Genomic DNA, 15,316 nt, shown 5'->3' with positions numbered 1-15,316 from the left:
GGGGGGGAACGGCCGCCGCGGGGCCGAGACACCGCAAACAGCCGCGGCGGGGGGATGCTCCGATTTCCACCTCCCGCCCCCCGCTGCCGGGGCACAGCCCGTGCGGCCTTCACCAGGCCGGGGCTGAGCCGCGCTGCCCCCGGGCACAGCCGGGGGGAGTGAACCGGGGGAGGGGCTGAGCGGTGTCGGGGGGACAGATCGGCCACAGCCGACACTACCGGCCCGGAGGGACCACCGGCCCCGGGACTGAGGGGGCTCTGAGGGGAGTCCAGCCCCGCCCCCTCCGCTCCGCCCCCGCGCCCCGATTGGCGGACGGGAGGTGGGCGGTGCGCGGCTATTGGTGGGAGCGGCGGGGGCGGGGCGCGGTGGCAGCGCGCTGCCGGGTCGGGGCCGGTGTCGGTGCCGGAGCGGAGCGGGCCGGGCCGGGCCATGGCGCTGCTGCTGGAGCACGAGTTCAAGCCGCTGCCGGCCGACAAGCAGGTCGAGACGTTGCCCTTCCTGGAGGCCGTGGCGCACCTGCCGCCTTTCTTCGGTGAGCCCGGGCCGGTTGTCTGCGGGGGCGGGAGCTGCGGCAGGGCCCGGCCCGGTACCGGCCTCGCCACTGCGCCCAGCCGCGGCCGTCTGCGGGCGGAGAGCCCTCGGGCCCCGCCGGTACGGGTAGCCCCTCCCCAGTCCCGGGTGCCCCCCTCCCCCCCCGTCCTGTATGCTCTCTCCTGGGGCTCCCCCGGTTCTGGGTCGGTGCTCGGCCCCGGGCCCGGCTGCTCCTCGTCCCCGGTGCCTGATGCCCCCCCCCACCTCCCGGGGAAGCAGCTTGGCGGGGCCGGGGTTGCATCATGGTCCCGTCAAACCTGCCGAGCAGCCCCGTTGGGAAACGTCCCGCCCGCCGTCCCCGGGGAGCCGCCGACGCCTCAGCGGGGCCCGGCCGCCTTCCCCCGCTACGCCCCGGCCGGGGGCATTGCTCGGGGCCGGCCCGTGGATCCCCCCCCCCCCGAGCCGGGGCCGGGACTGCGGGGGCCGTGGGTGCGTGTCGGTACGGCCGCCCTCGTGCCACGACGGCCTTCGCCGTCCGCTGCCCTCCACAATGTCGCCTATTGTGTGCCGGCGCGGTGGCGGGGCTCGGCCGGGCAGGACACGGCGCTGCCTGCCTGGGCACGGGGCAGAGAGCGTCCGGTGCCCATCGTGCTGCTCCGGACCGTGGCATCGGGGCCGGTCAGAGGGTCACTGGTGGAGCCGGGACGGGAGGCAGGGCTGTCCCCCAGCGCCGGCAGCCGCTGCCCACGGCCGTGTGCGAAGCCCGCAGAGCCCTTTGCTGGCCGGTGGCTCGGTGCCCTGCCTGCGGTGAAGGTGAAACCTCTTGGTTACAACTCGGGACTTCGCGGTGTCTCCTGCCATCCCCTAATGACTAATCGTCCTCCCTCCGCGTTTCCACAGATTGCCTGGGGACTCCCATCGTCTACTCGCCAGTCAAAGCAGACCTGACTGGAAATATTAAGGTAGGAAAGGGCGCAGGAGGGCTCTGGGGGGGTGAACCCCCGGGCAGCGATGCTGTGGAATTGGAGAGGCAAAACCCGGAGGCGTTTAAAAGGGCTTTTCTTCCCATGGGGGCTTTCAGGTGCAGCGGCGGGTCGTCTCGGTCGCACGTGTTTATTAACGGGGCTCCCTGGTGAAAGCGGCGTTTCGCAGCCGCGGTGCTCGTGGCAGCCACCGCGTTTCCCCACGCCGCAGCCGGGAGCACCAGCCTGCTGCCGCTCCGCCTGGCAGCTCCCGGGAGCCAAAGCCCCTTCTCTGCTCTCTTAGAAAATCCGGGCGGTTTACGACTCCAACCCCGCCAAGTTCAAAACGCTGCAGAACATCCTGGAGGCGGAGAAGGAGATGCACGGCTCGGCCTGGCCCAAGACGGGTGCGACGCTGGCGCTGATGTGGTTGAAAAGGTGACTCGCGGCATCGGGGGCTGCTCCGGGCTGTGTCCTGGCACGTGGGGCGCCTGTCGAACACAGGCATCAGCGCTGCGAGGGGGCTGTGGGTTTTGGGGGGTCCTGGATGTGCCAGGCTCAGGGGGTGCCTTGCTGGAGGCTGAGAAGCAGCGTCCCCTTCTCTGCCCCACCATCTCCGCGTCTTCTCCCAGGGGCCTGAAGTTCATGCTGGTGTTGCTGCAGAGCATCTCCGACGGCGAACGGGATGAAGAGCATCCCAACCTCATCCGAGTGAACGCCATGAAGGCTTACGAGATCGCCCTGAAGAAATACCACGGCTGGATGCTGCAGAAGCTCTTCATGGTAAGCGTTCGCACCTCCGCGGAGGAACGCGGCCTTTCTTTAAGTCCAGTTGCTCTGTCAGTTGCCCCGAGAATTGATGTGGAATAAGGGCTTGGAAATATGGGAAGCTGCCGATCTATTTCGAGCAGTATTTCCAGTGGATTCTCTCTGCGCATCCCTGTTTCTCCAGGGTCCAGCTGGTTGTTCCCGTGCGCCTCCGAGTGCCTGGAGGCACTCGGAGACACACGGGAACAACCCAAAACGGGGTTCCGCATGTGGGATGGGGAGGACTTTGGGTTTGTGGGAGCCTTACAGCTTCTTCCCCTGTTTTATAGGGTTCGGTCTACGCTCTTCCGTACAAATCGGATTTGCTGAAGGCGTTAGAGAAAGGGAAAGAAGTCAAAGAGGAGGAAAGCATCGAGAAGATACATCAGTTTCTCTCGAGGGTCACCCCCATCCTGGATGCGATTTATGAGATGTACACAAAGATGAACGCCGAGCTGAGCTACAAAGCCTGAGGCTCACGCGGGGACTAACGGGGCTTAAATAAGGTGTGACGGGTGCTACCTGTGTCTTAATCACTGAGGCAGCTGGGGCTGCTCCCGGCTGTCAAGCGACTTTGATTCTCGTCTGGATCTGCAGTGAATAACCTTTTTTTTCTAAAAAAACAAACAAACAAAAATTAATTTTCTATTGAGAATACGGCAATAAAACAATTGTACTCCGTGTCATCACAGGATTTCCCAAGCTTTTGTCCTAAAGAGGAAAAACAAGTGTTTCTAGTCCTAACCACCAGGTCTATGGCTGCCGCGGTACGGGGAATGAAGCGTGGCCGGCGGCAGCGTCCTGCCAGCGCTGCCTTGGCTCTGCCCTGACGCTCGGACTGCACCGCTGCACCCTCGGCTGCGCCGGGTGGGAAACTTCCCGAATGATGCCGGCAGTGCCCACGGCAGAGGAGCCGATGACTTTCCCGGGTGACCCCCAACTCCTCCAGCGCCTGCGTGGGAGCGAGACCCCTCCGCCGGGACGGCTGATGCCGGGGGACTGTCCCGACGCCGTTTTTGTGGGAGCACGAGTTGCCTTATTAACCCACCGCCTTACGGTGCCGCCGAGCCCCGCGCCGGCGGGGCAGGGAAGCAAAACTTAATAAAAACTCACGGTAACCTCGGCCTGGGCGGCTGTTTTGGGGCTTGTTCTGGGGAGGGTGTTTTGGGGCTTGTTTTGGGAATGTCCCGGGGGGGGGGGGGCGGGCGGGGGAGGCTGTTTTGGGGAGGGTGTTTTGGGATTGTTCCCTGGACAGGCTGTTTCAGGGAGGGTGTTTTGAGGGGTTGTGCCTTTGCGGGGCTGTTTCGGGGAAGGTGTTTTGTGGCTTGTTTTTTGACAGGGGAGCTGTTTTGGGGAGGGAGATTTGGGAGCCTTTTCCTGGCGGGGGGGGGGGGGGGGGATATGTTCTGGGGAGAGTTTTTTGGAACTGTTCCTTGGGGGGGCTGTTTCAAGGGAGGTTGTTCTGGGGGGACTCTTTTTTGGGGAGGGTGGTTTTGGGAGGGTGTTTTGGGGGACTGATCCTGGGGAGGGTGTAGCAAGGCTGTTCCTGGGGGGGGGGGGGCTGTTTTGGGGAGGTTGTTTTGAGGGGGCTGTTCCTGGGGGGGGGGCGATCTGGGGAGGGTGTTTGGGGGACTGTTCCTGGGGAGGGGCTGTTTCGGGGGGGACTGTTCCTGGAGATGCTGTTGTGGGGCTGTTCCTGGGGAGGGGCTGATTTGGGGAGGGTGTTTTGGGGGGCTGTTCTTCCTGGTGGGGGGACTGCTTTGAGGTTGTTCCTGGGGGGGGGGGGGCGGGGGGGGGTAGCTGTTTCAGGGGGGGTATTTTAGGGCTTGTTTTTGGAGGGTGTTTCGGGGCTGCTCCGGGCCGGACCGGTGCCGGGGGGCCGGAGGGGGCGGGCGGGGGCGGGTCCCGGTGCCGCCCGCCCCCGGAGCCGGGGCGGGGAGAGACCGCTCTCCGGGACGGGCCCCGCGGCGACGCGGCGGCGGCGGCGGAGCCTGCGGGACCCTTCGCGGGACCCTTCGCGGGACGTGCCGCGGTACGGGCCGGGGGGGGGGGAGGGGGAGGAGCGGGGACCCGCAAAAACGGGGGGCGGCACGACCCGGGGGGGGGAGCGGGGCGGGATGCAGGTAACGGGGCGGGACACGGGGTCCGGGACAGAATGGACCCCCCGGGCAGGACACGGGGACCAGGACAGGATGGAGCCCTCGGGAAGGACACGGGGACAGGGGCAGGATGGACCCCCCCGAGCAGAACATGGGGACCAGGGCAGGACACGGAGCCCCTGGGCAGGATGGAGCCCCTGGGGCAGGACATGGAGACAGGGTCAGGACACGGGGACCGGGGCAGGATGGAGCCCCCGGGATGAGGACAGGGCTGCGGGGTGCGCTAGGCAAGGCAGGGTGCAGCCCTGTGGGCTCCCCGTGGCACCACAGGGGGGTCCCAACTTGTCTGGCCAATTTGGGGGCTCACGGCTCGGAGGGTGAGGGGCTGGGTGCGTTCCCACGGGGAGCTTTGGGGAAGGGGTCACCAACGGCTTTGCAGTTCGTCCGTTGGACCACGCCAAGTTCGTGGCTCCTGCCCACGTGAGCGCGGCCCCGGCGGCGCGGTTTGCTTTGGAAGGTGTCTGGTTTGCTCCGGATGAGCGTTTCCACCAGGGCTGAACGTGAACACGATGTGGTTTCAGTGATTCACTCCTACCCGGAGTCCGTCGTGCTTTAGTTTGAGGAACAATTTAATGTGGCAAAATCTGCACCACCCACTAAGGCAGCGTTCTCCCCGTCGCCTGCCCAGGGCATGTCCCTGCACGTCCCGGTGCCGGTACCTGTGCCCCTGTGGTGGGCTGGAGTGGGGGACTAACTGGGGGTACTGGTCTGGCTGGGAGGTAACTTGGTGGAAAGCTGCGCAGAGGTGGGAGCACATGTAGGGGAGCGGTCGGAAGAGTTTGTGTTGGATGCAGGAGCCGGGGCCGTGCCGGCGAGCCTGAGCACGCGGTGAGCTGCGCCTTGACTCATTTATTCCGTGGGGCGAGAAAGTCTGAAAAATAAAAACCCAAATAAGTAACAAGCCAAATAAAACCCCATTGACAACACCTTTCCTGGCAGCGGCTGTGCTCATGGGAGCGCCCGGGCTGACGGCACCGGCCAGCGAACCCGCCGTTTCCGACGCGAGCTTCCTGCCCCGGTCGCTGGTGGCAGCGCCGGCTCCCGGCCCCACCTGCCCTTTCCACTTGTCCCTTCGCTTCTGCCCCACATCTCCCCGGGCTCCGGCTCGCCAGCATCCCCGGGGCTGCCTGCCGCCCGGCCGAGTCCCCAACCACTTCCAAGGGGGAACAGTGCCCTGCCGCGGTGGCTCCCTGGCTCTGCCCTGGGCTCCAGCCGCATGTGACAGCCCATGCCATGTTTGGGCTTTTCCCTAAAGCTATGCTTGTCCCAGGGCTGGGATTCCCAGCGCCGCTGAGGAGGTAGGCGTTCCGTCCCCGTGCACAGCCCCAGGGGTTGGCGTGTGTGGCAATCCCCTCTTCTCCCTTGTCCAAGGACAAATCGGCCATGCGAGGGCCCGCGTTTGCCCGGGGTCGGGGTGTGGGACCTGCGGGCTTTGGCAGGTGCTTGTGGAATTTCTTGCCGGGAGGGCGATGGCAGGAAAGTCAGCGAGGTGGAGAAACTCTGCCGGCTCTGCGGCTCGCCCCGCGGCTCCCAGGGCTGCACCGTCCCCGCTGCGTGTCCCCCAGGGCGGCGGGGAGCAGGACACCGCTGCCCGAGGCTCCCCCGCTGCCGCAGGGATTTGGGGCCGTTCGCAGCCCTCGGCCCCTCTCTCCGCGGGGCTGCCATGGGGCGGCTGTGGCACACGCTGCCTAATTAGAAGCGCGTTATCCGGCCGAGCTGCCTGCCCGCCCCGGGAGGGCCCAGCCTGCCATTATGGCTTGTTGTACAAAGCTGCAGCCCAGCAGAAAATGATACGTTTCCCGGCTGCTTTTTCTGTCCCGGGACCCGCAGGGAGGGCTGAGCTCCCCAGAGGCAGGACCTGGCCCCAGCCTTAGCGCTGATGTATGTCACGAGTGTGTTTTCGTGGAAAACGGGGCTGGGGGACAACGCGGGGTCACTCACCTGTCTGCCTTGCCTGTCCGTGCCCCCGCCACCGCTGCCTGCCCGGAGGGACCCGGTGGGCACGGCACAGCACGGCAGTGCCCGTGGCACGGTGCGGTGCTTTGCGTGGCTCCCCGGCAACCCGTCTCCCTCTGAGCAACCTAAACCCGTAATTTCTTGTCCTAACCGCTGCTCCTGCCCTCCCGCGGGCTGTGCCCCCCCTGTGCCATGTCTCTCCCCCTCCCGCTGCCCAGCGTGGCCATGCCGGCGCTGCGGGCACCCAGGGGCAGGTCCCACCGAGCCCCCCGAGGCCACGAGAGCGGTGGGGCATCGGGGACCAGCCCCGGTCCCGCTCGCAGCCCTGCTGCGGTGGCAGCATCCCGCTGCCTCCGGGCGCTTCCCTAGGCGCAGGGTGTATCTCAGGAATGTTTTCTTTCCTTGGGCGGCACATCGGAGCGCACAGGGTCTGCTCTGTGCCCTGTCCTGGGCTGCACCCAAGCCGACCGCAGCAGGGAGAGGCGGTGGGGCTGGGCTCGCCCTCGCCCATTCCGGCTGCGCTTTGAAGCCGGCAGCGCTGCAGCCGGTGGGGGCCTCTGCAGACGTGAGGGGTCCCCGCGGCCGGGTAGGTGGGCGGCGAGGAGAGCCGGGGCAGACCAGGAGACCCTGAGATGTGGGGGGTCCCACTGGCCCCAAATGCTGCTGGGGTCAGAGAGGGTCCCGGTGCCCCGTGGGGGAGGATGGGGAGGGATGGGTTATTTGGGAATGACGCCGGGTTTTCCTCTTCCAGGTCTCCTGCTCTCGTGGAAGGAGCTGGGGGTTGCAGCCGCCCAGGCAGGCGGCTCGCACCCATCCCTCCGGCCGGGGAGCATGGCAGACGCTGAAGACCCCCCACGCGCCGTTGGCGGCGATGCCGGGGAGGGCCTGGGGGATGACGGGTCCCTCCAGAACGACTCCTTCCCGCTCTCCTCGCTGGCCAACTTGTTCGAGAATGAGGACACCCCGTCCCCCGCCGAGGCGGCCCGCGGCCCCCCCGGCGCTGGGGATGGAAAGCAAAACCTCCGCATGAAATTCCATGGGGCTTTCCGGAAAGGCGCCCCAAAACCCATGGAGCTGCTGGAGGCCACCATCTACGAGTCGGCTGTGGTCCCCGCGCCCAAGAAAGCCCCCATGGACTCCCTCTTTGACTATGGCACCTACCGCCACCACCCCAGCGAGAACAAGCGCTGGCGCAGGAGGGTCGTGGAGTGAGTACGGGGATGCCCGTGCACCCCGGTGCCGGCGGGGAGTGATGGGGTGGGGGACACCTCGGGGCACGCGGGGGACAGCACCGCGGGTATGGGGGGTGCCAGGCAGCTGGGGACAGTGACGACCCCCCCCGTGGCTGTCGGAGTGGCACTTTGGGGCGCTTTGGCCAAGGGGGTGCCATGCACACGGGGCAGGTCCCAGCCAGTCCCAGTGGCAGCGGTGGGCTGTGCCGTGCCGTGCGGTGCCGTGGTGTGGGTCGGCAGCCCCCCGGTGCCGTGGGGCCGGGAGCGTGGCTCCCCTTCCCCCTTGCTGTGGCCGTGAAAGAGGCTCTGTGCGCGCAGCCGCTCCCCTGGCCGGTGCGGCCGTCTGGCTCCCCGGCATGAAAGGGCTTTTCAGGAGGGCCTCCACCCTCCCCGCGCCAGGAAACCAGAGCCGGGGGGGGGACTGCCCACAGCCGGGCACACAATGCCCCTCTGTGCCGGGCACCTGGGGCGGCTGCCGTGGCCCCCAGCCACTGTCCCCACCCCGGGGGTGCAGCCTGGTTTGGGGCAGTGGGCTGTCCCTATGTCCCAGTGGGAGCTCCGTCCCCTGGATGGGCAGGGATGCAGGCGGGTGGAGGGGACTGGGATGCTCCATGTGCCCCCAGCCCCGGAGAACCCTGACTGGGGCAGCCACTGGCCCTCCTCCCGCCGTTCCCCGTGCCCGGAGCCGGCCGGTTGTCCCCAGCCCGTCTTGCCGACGACGACTGCTCCGACCGGTCTGACTTCACCCGTGGCGCTGGAGCGTGGCAGAACCCACAGGCTGTCCCTGCTGGGGGGCACGGCTGGGGGCCCAAAATGCTGCAGCACCCAGGCGGGAGCTGGCAAAGCACCCACCGGCCCCCACGGGTGATGCTGGGAGGTGGGATGCTGGGAGTACTGGGGCGCTGTGGGCGGGGAGGCTGCCCCGGCCCCATGGGTGACCCCACTTTGGGCGGGGGGGATGCCCCATGCCTTTCGCCGGTGGCTGAGCCGCCCTGAGCTCGTTGTGGCAGTGGGAAACTGAGGCAGCGGCTCCGGTCTCCAGCGCTGGTGGTTTTCCCGCAGGAAGCAGGCGCCGGCCGCGAAGGGGCCGGCTCCCAACCCGCCCCCCGTCCTGAAGATCTTCAACAGACCCATCCTCTTCGACATCGTCTCCCGAGGGTCCCCGGCTGGCCTGGATGGGCTCCTCTCCTTCCTCCTCACCCACAAGAAGCGCCTCACAGATGAGGAATTTCGAGGTGAGCACCCGGGGCTGGCCTCGCCCTGGGATCCCCGTGGCATCGGGGCTGCGCTGGGCCACCGGTGGTCCCCGTGTCCCCGTGGGGATGGTGATGCACAGCCCTGGCACGAGGTGCTGCGGCGTGCGGTGCCCGGGAGGAGCGGGAGATTTGGCCAGGGTGTGCAGGGGTGCGGGGCCAGGCACCCCCATAGCCTGGGGGGTTCACCCCGGCCCCCCCTCAACACCCTCCGCTCCCAGAGCCCTCCACGGGGAAGACCTGCCTGCCCAAGGCGCTGCTCAACCTGAGCGGGGGCAGGAATGACACCATCCCCCTTCTCCTTGACATCGCCGAGAAGACGGGCAACATGCGGGAGTTCATCAACTCGCCCTTCAGGGATGTCTACTACCGAGGTAGGTGGGGGGGGCGTGGGACCACCCCCAGCCCTGCCCGGACACCGGGGACTCCCGGGATGTTCGGGGACCGGAGCAGCAGTGACCCTGGGGAGGATGGAGGATGCTGGAGGGCTTGGGGACCAGAGTGGCGAGGACTGGAGGATGCTGGAGGGCTTGGGGACCGGAGCAGCGAGGACTGGAGGATGCTGGAGGGCTTGGGGACCGCAGCAGCGAGGACCCTGGGGAGGATGGAGGATGCTGGAGGGCTTGGGGACCGCAGCAGCGAGGACCCTGGGGAGGCTGGGAGGCTCTTGGGGACGGGAGCAGTAGGTACCCCGGGAAGGCTGGGGACACGGGGGAAGTCATGGGGTGAGGAGGGGGCTGACGGGCGCCCGGGGCGCAGGTCAGACAGCGCTGCACATCGCCATCGAGCGCCGCTGCAAACACTACGTGGAGCTGCTGGTGGAGAAGGGAGCGGACGTGCACGCTCAGGCCCGGGGGCGCTTCTTCCAGCCCAAGGACGAGGGTGGCTACTTCTACTTCGGTGAGCGGGGAGGGAGCCGGGGGGTCACCCGGGGGGACCCGGTGAGCCCCGGGGATGCCCCTGCGGTGGGGCAAGGGCGTTGGGCACCCCGGCGACGTGCTGTCCCCGCAGGCGAGCTGCCCCTCTCGCTGGCCGCCTGCACCAACCAGCCCCACATCGTGCACTACCTGACGGAGAACGGGCACAAGCAGGCGGACCTGCGGCGCCAGGACTCGCGGGGCAACACGGTGCTGCACGCCCTGGTCGCCATCGCCGACAACACCCGCGAGAACACCAAGTTCGTCACCAAGATGTACGACCTGCTCCTCGTCAAGTGTGCCAAGCTCTTCCCCGACACCAACCTGGAGGCGCTGCTCAACAACGACGGCCTCTCCCCGCTCATGATGGCTGCCAAGACCGGCAAGATCGGGGTACGGTGACCCCCCCGAGCTGGGATCCGTCTGCCCACCCTGCTGTCCCCATCCGCAAGGGCTGAGCCCCGTCGCACTCAGCGCACGTCCCTGCCGGCAGCGAGCAGCGTGGCTTCCCTCTGCAGATGATGCTGGAAATATGCACATGCAGCCTATTAACCCGGCTAATTAGCCTTTCCCTAATTAACCGCAGGCCCTCGGCTCATCCCGTCCTTTCCCCTCACTTGCCCTCATGCTGCAGCGGTGTGGGCAGGGGGGTCGTTAAAAACGCAGAAGCTGCAGCATGCCGGGGGGCTGCCCGCTGTGACCGCGTCCCTGCGCCCTGCGAGCACCCTGACCCCCGCCGGGGCGCAGGAGGGGACGTGCCGGCGGTGGGGTGGGAGGAGAGCGGGGTGCCCCGAGCAGGCGGGGGCCGGCAGCGGGTCGGCCCGTGGGCGAGCGGTCCTCCCTCCGGCAGATCTTCCAGCACATCATCCGGCGGGAGATCACGGACGAGGACGCCCGGCACCTCTCACGGAAGTTCAAGGACTGGGCGTACGGCCCCGTCTACTCCTCCCTCTACGACCTCTCCTCGCTGGACACCTGCGGGGAGGAGGTGTCCGTGCTGGAGATCCTCGTCTACAACAGCAAGATTGAGGTGCGCGGGGGCCAGGGAGGTCTGGGGGGTCCACGGGGCCGGGTCCCCGCTGACGACGCCTGTGTCCCACCAGAACCGCCATGAGATGTTGGCTGTGGAGCCCATCAACGAGCTGCTGCGGGACAAGTGGCGCAAGTTCGGGGCCGTGTCCTTCTACATCAGCGTGGTCTCCTACCTCTGCGCCATGGTCATCTTCACCCTCGTCGCCTACTACCGCCCCATGGAAGGCCCGGTGAGTCCTGCGGCACCGTGGCACAGCCCCGTGGGCCAGCGCCTCCTGGCAGGGGGGTTTGCTGGGTCTCTGCCCCAAGCAGCCCTGCCTGCCCGGGGGTGGTGGAGCAGCTCAGCTCTGTCCTTTCCCCGCAGCCCCCCTACCCGTACACCACCACCGTCGACTACCTGCGTCTGGCTGGGGAGATCATCACCCTTCTCACCGGCATCCTCTTCTTCTTCACAAACGTCAGTGCAGTGAGGCGGGGGGTCCTCCCGTGGGATAGCCCAACCCTCGTGGTCTCCGTACAAGGAGTGACTCGAGGGTGACCCCCGTGTCCCGAGGCATCAGCCCCTGCCGCCGTGCCCCCTCTGGACACCGGGACCCTGCCGTGCAGGGGCTTGCTCCCCTGACCGCCCCTCCAACCTCTCCTTCTCTCCCCCAGATCAAAGATCTGTTCATGAAGAAGTGCCCAGGCGTGAACTCCTTCTTCATAGATGGCTCCTTCCAGCTGCTCTAGTACGTGGGGACCCCCCGGGGCCTCCCTGAGCCGCAGCACCCCCGGGCTGGCAAGGGGCAGTAGCTGGTGGTGGCTGTCGGTGCAGGGTCTGACACCGGCTCTCCTCCAGCTTCATCTACTCGGTGCTGGTGATCGTCACGGCGGGGCTGTACCTGGGTGGCATTGAGGCGTACCTGGCTGTCATGGTCTTTGCACTGGTCCTGGGCTGGATGAACGCGCTATACTTCACCCGGGGGCTCAAGCTGACGGGGACCTACAGCATCATGATCCAGAAGGTCTGGTGGGGTCGAGGGATTCTTCTCCTTCCCCAGCCGGGCTGGTCCTCCTACGGGCGTGTGGCCCAAAAGGAGGGTGCTCCATGCTTGCTTTAGGGTTTCTTGTGGCTCACCGATGCCCTGCTCTCAGCCCTGCCGTCCCCGCAGCATGGCTCGGCAACGGTGCGCCAGCACACGGCTGGGCGCTGCGGTCCAGCACATCTCACCCCCCTGTCCATCACTTGCAGATCCTCTTCAAAGACCTTTTCCGCTTCCTCCTGGTCTACTTGCTCTTCATGATTGGCTACGCATCAGGTAGGCGCCTGGCCGGCGAGCTGGGGCTTGGGGGCAGGACGAGCCCTGCGGCACGGCACAGCCACGCAGGGGGCTGCAGAGCCCCCGCTCCGTCCCATCTGCCTCCACCCGTGGTGGAGAGGAGCTTGGCCAACTTGGAGCCACGTGGGGGGCCTGTTATGGGCCCCGTCTTTGCCAGTGCCCCTGTGGACTCACCGTCCCTGTCCCTTCTCCCGCAGCTTTGGTGTCCCTCCTCAACCCGTGTCCCAGCAGTGAGTCCTGTGGTGAGGACCAGTCCAACTGCACGGTGCCCACCTACCCCTCCTGCCGGGACAGCCAGACCTTCAGCACCTTCCTGCTCGACCTCTTCAAGCTCACCATCGGCATGGGTGACCTGGAGATGCTCGAAAGTGCCAAGTACCCTGGCGTCTTCATCATCCTCCTCGTCACCTACATCATCCTCACCTTCGTGCTCCTCCTCAACATGCTCATCGCTCTCATGGGTGAGACCGTGGGTCAAGTCTCCAAGGAGAGCAAGCACATCTGGAAGCTGCAGGTACCACCCCGGGAGCTGCACTGCAGCACCCCAAGCTCCATCAAAGCAGCACCACCTGCGCGAGGGACCCCCGTGCCACTGTCCCCAAGTGGCTGAGGGGTCCCTGGTGTCCCCGGCAGTGGGCCACCACCATCCTGGACATCGAGCGCTCCTTCCCTGTGTTCCTGCGGAGAGCTTTCCGCTCGGGGGAGATGGTCACCGTGGGGAAGGGCACCGATGGGACGCCTGACCGCCGCTGGTGCTTCAGGTAAAGGCAGGTGCCCTTGGGGGCCCCGGGGAGCCGGGAACCGGGAGCAGCTGAGCCTCTCCCACCACAGCAAGCGGCATTTCGGGGTGCCGGCACTGCGTGTTCCTTTGCTGGGTAGTTTGTAGTAACCTGGAGCCAGGTGGCATTGCCAGTGGCGGGATGGCACGGGGGTGCAGGAGCTGCCGCCCTGGCTCCCAGCCGCTCTGTGCAGCCCCTCAGGGTCTGACCTTCCCCGCAGGGTGGATGAGGTCAACTGGTCCCACTGGAACCAGAATCTGGGCATCATCAGCGAGGACCCAGGCAAGAGTGATACGTACCAGTACTACGGCTTCTCCCACACCGTGGGTCGGCTGCGGAGAGGTGAGCACAGTACCGGGGGCTGGGAGCATCCCCTGGGGCTGCGGGGAGGTGAGCGTGGTACCCGGGGCTGGGAGCATCCCTTGGGGCTGCGGGGAGGTGAGCGTGGTACCCGGGGCTGGGAGCATCCCTTGGGGCTGCGGGGAGGCGAGTGTGGTGCTGTGGGCTGGGAGCATCCCTTGGGGCTGCGGGGAGGTGAGCGTGGTACCCGGGGCTGGGAGCATCCCTTGGGGCTGCGGGGAGGTGAGCATGGTACCCGGGGCTGGGAGCATCCCTTGGGGCTGCGGGGAGGTGAGCGTGGTGCTGTGGGCTGGGAGCATCCCTTGGGGCTGCGGGGAGGTGAGCATGGTACCCGGGGCTGGGAGCATCCCTTGGGGCTGCGGGGAGGTGAGCGTGGTACCCGGGGCTGGGAGCATCCCTTGGGGCTGCGGGGAGGTGAGCGTGGTACCCGGGGCTGGGAGCATCCCTTGGGGCTGCGGGGAGGTGAGCATGGTACCCGGGGCTGGGAGCATCCCTTGGGGCTGCGGGGAGGTGAGCGTGGTGCTGTGGGCTGGGAGCATCCCTTGGGGCTGCGGGGAGGTGAGCATGGTACCCGGGGCTGGGAGCATCCCTTGGGGCTGCGGGGAGGTGAGCGTGGTACCCGGGGCTGGGAGCATCCCTTGGGGCTGCGGGGAGGTGAGCATGGTACCCGGGGCTGGGAGCATCCCTTGGGGCTGCGGGGAGGTGAGCGTGGTGCTGTGGGCTGGGAGCATCCCTTGGGGCTGCGGGGAGGTGAGCATGGTACCCGGGGCTGGGAGCATCCCTTGGGGCTGCGGGGAGGTGAGCGTGGTACCCGGGGCTGGGAGCATCCCTTGGGGCTGCGGGGAGGTGAGCATGGTACCCGGGGCTGGGAGCATCCCTTGGGGCTGCGGGGAGGTGAGCATGGTACCCGGGGCTGGGAGCATCCCTTGGGGCTGCGGGGAGGCGAGTGTGGTGCTGTGGGCTGGGAGCATCCCTCGGGATGCTGCTTGCAGCCCCTGATGAGCCCCAGGAGCAGATTTGCTTTGGGGACCGGGTGGCGTGGGGCTGACCGGTAAGGGGGGAGCAGCCACAAGCTCCCGGCTCCGGCAGACTCCCGCTGTCCCCGCAGATCGCTGGTCGACGGTGGTGCCGCGCGTGGTGGAGCTGAACAAGAGCTGCCAGCCAGAGGAGGTAGTGGTGCCATTGGGGACCGTGGGGACGACGGAGGCACGGGAGCGGCGGCACGGCCAGGCCTCGAACTCCCCGCTCTAGCACGGCAGCGCTGGGAGCCGACGGACTGTGACGGGGCCCCCAGCATGGACCCAGCACAGCCGGCAGAACGGTGGACCAGGCTGGATGGTGCTCGTCTGCTCCTCAGGGATTTGTGCAGCTTCCATCCCAGCGGGGGTGCAGCCCGGACAGGGGGTCCTGGCCCTGCTCCGTCGGTGCTGGGGGTCTCCAGCTTGTACAGACGAGCTCCAGTGCCGCCGCTTCGCTTTGCCGCGCCAGGGCCGTCGGCCGTGCCGTGCCGGGAACCTCTGCCGCGGGCAGGGTGCGGGGAGCGCAGCCCTCTCCGCCCACCGAGGCCAATGGTTTTTGCCACACGTTTTTGCACAAGATTTATACGACTATTTATTTAGTAATAAAGACTGACCTGCCACCGCCGCATCCTCCTGGCGTTGGCTGATTGCGGCTGGCAGAGCACCGCTGCAGGCAGGTCTCTGGGAGGGAGGCAGGAGCGCGCTGCCCCCTGCGCCGTGCCGTGCCGTGCCATGCCGTGCTGGCAACGGGAGGGCACCCAACGCCCGGAGCTGCTGCTCCTCTGCAGATGGACCCTCCCGTGGTACCCTGTGCTGCCTGGAGCGTGCTGCCAGCCTGGCAGGGCACCGTGGCAGTATGCAGCAGGCAGCAGCCCACGGGACACGGAGCAGCGCTGCACTGAGCAGCAGGGGGGGTCATGGCTGGCTGCAGCCCCCGGCGTTGCCCTCACAGCCTTGGCTGCTCTGCCCGGGAGATCCTGGCCCCGGCAC

General features: G+C 67.3%; 2 protein-coding genes across 2 annotated transcripts; both read left to right on the top strand.

Moving 5' to 3' along the window:
• Positions 1 to 429: 429 nt before the first annotated feature.
• On the top strand, positions 430 to 3,407 carry GLTP (glycolipid transfer protein; the record flags this gene model as incomplete). Its single annotated transcript, XM_082491587.1, has 5 exons — positions 430 to 532; positions 1,432 to 1,493; positions 1,798 to 1,931; positions 2,126 to 2,276; positions 2,591 to 3,407. 5 exons carry the CDS (start codon positions 430 to 432, stop codon positions 2,771 to 2,773), a joined length of 633 nt encoding a protein of 210 aa, XP_082347713.1. The 3' UTR covers positions 2,774 to 3,407.
• A 3,839-nt stretch (positions 3,408 to 7,246) lies between these two features.
• TRPV4 (transient receptor potential cation channel subfamily V member 4) lies at positions 7,247 to 14,905 on the top strand (the record flags this gene model as incomplete). Its single annotated transcript, XM_082491553.1, has 15 exons — positions 7,247 to 7,623; positions 8,710 to 8,882; positions 9,122 to 9,274; positions 9,660 to 9,800; positions 9,912 to 10,210; positions 10,668 to 10,847; positions 10,921 to 11,079; positions 11,214 to 11,306; positions 11,504 to 11,577; positions 11,688 to 11,853; positions 12,081 to 12,147; positions 12,366 to 12,682; positions 12,802 to 12,929; positions 13,168 to 13,289; positions 14,416 to 14,905. The coding sequence occupies 15 exons, from the start codon at positions 7,247 to 7,249 to the stop codon at positions 14,556 to 14,558; spliced, it is 2,592 nt and encodes an 863-aa protein (XP_082347679.1). The 3' UTR covers positions 14,559 to 14,905.
• Positions 14,906 to 15,316: the final 411 nt, after the last annotated feature.

Source organism: Vanellus vanellus, assembly GCF_965231255.1.
Source record: "Vanellus vanellus genome assembly, chromosome: 16".
Lineage (NCBI taxonomy): Eukaryota > Metazoa > Chordata > Aves > Charadriiformes > Charadriidae > Vanellus > Vanellus vanellus.
The sequence above is the reverse complement of the archived record's forward strand: the minus strand, read 5'-3'. Positions and strand labels throughout refer to the sequence as shown.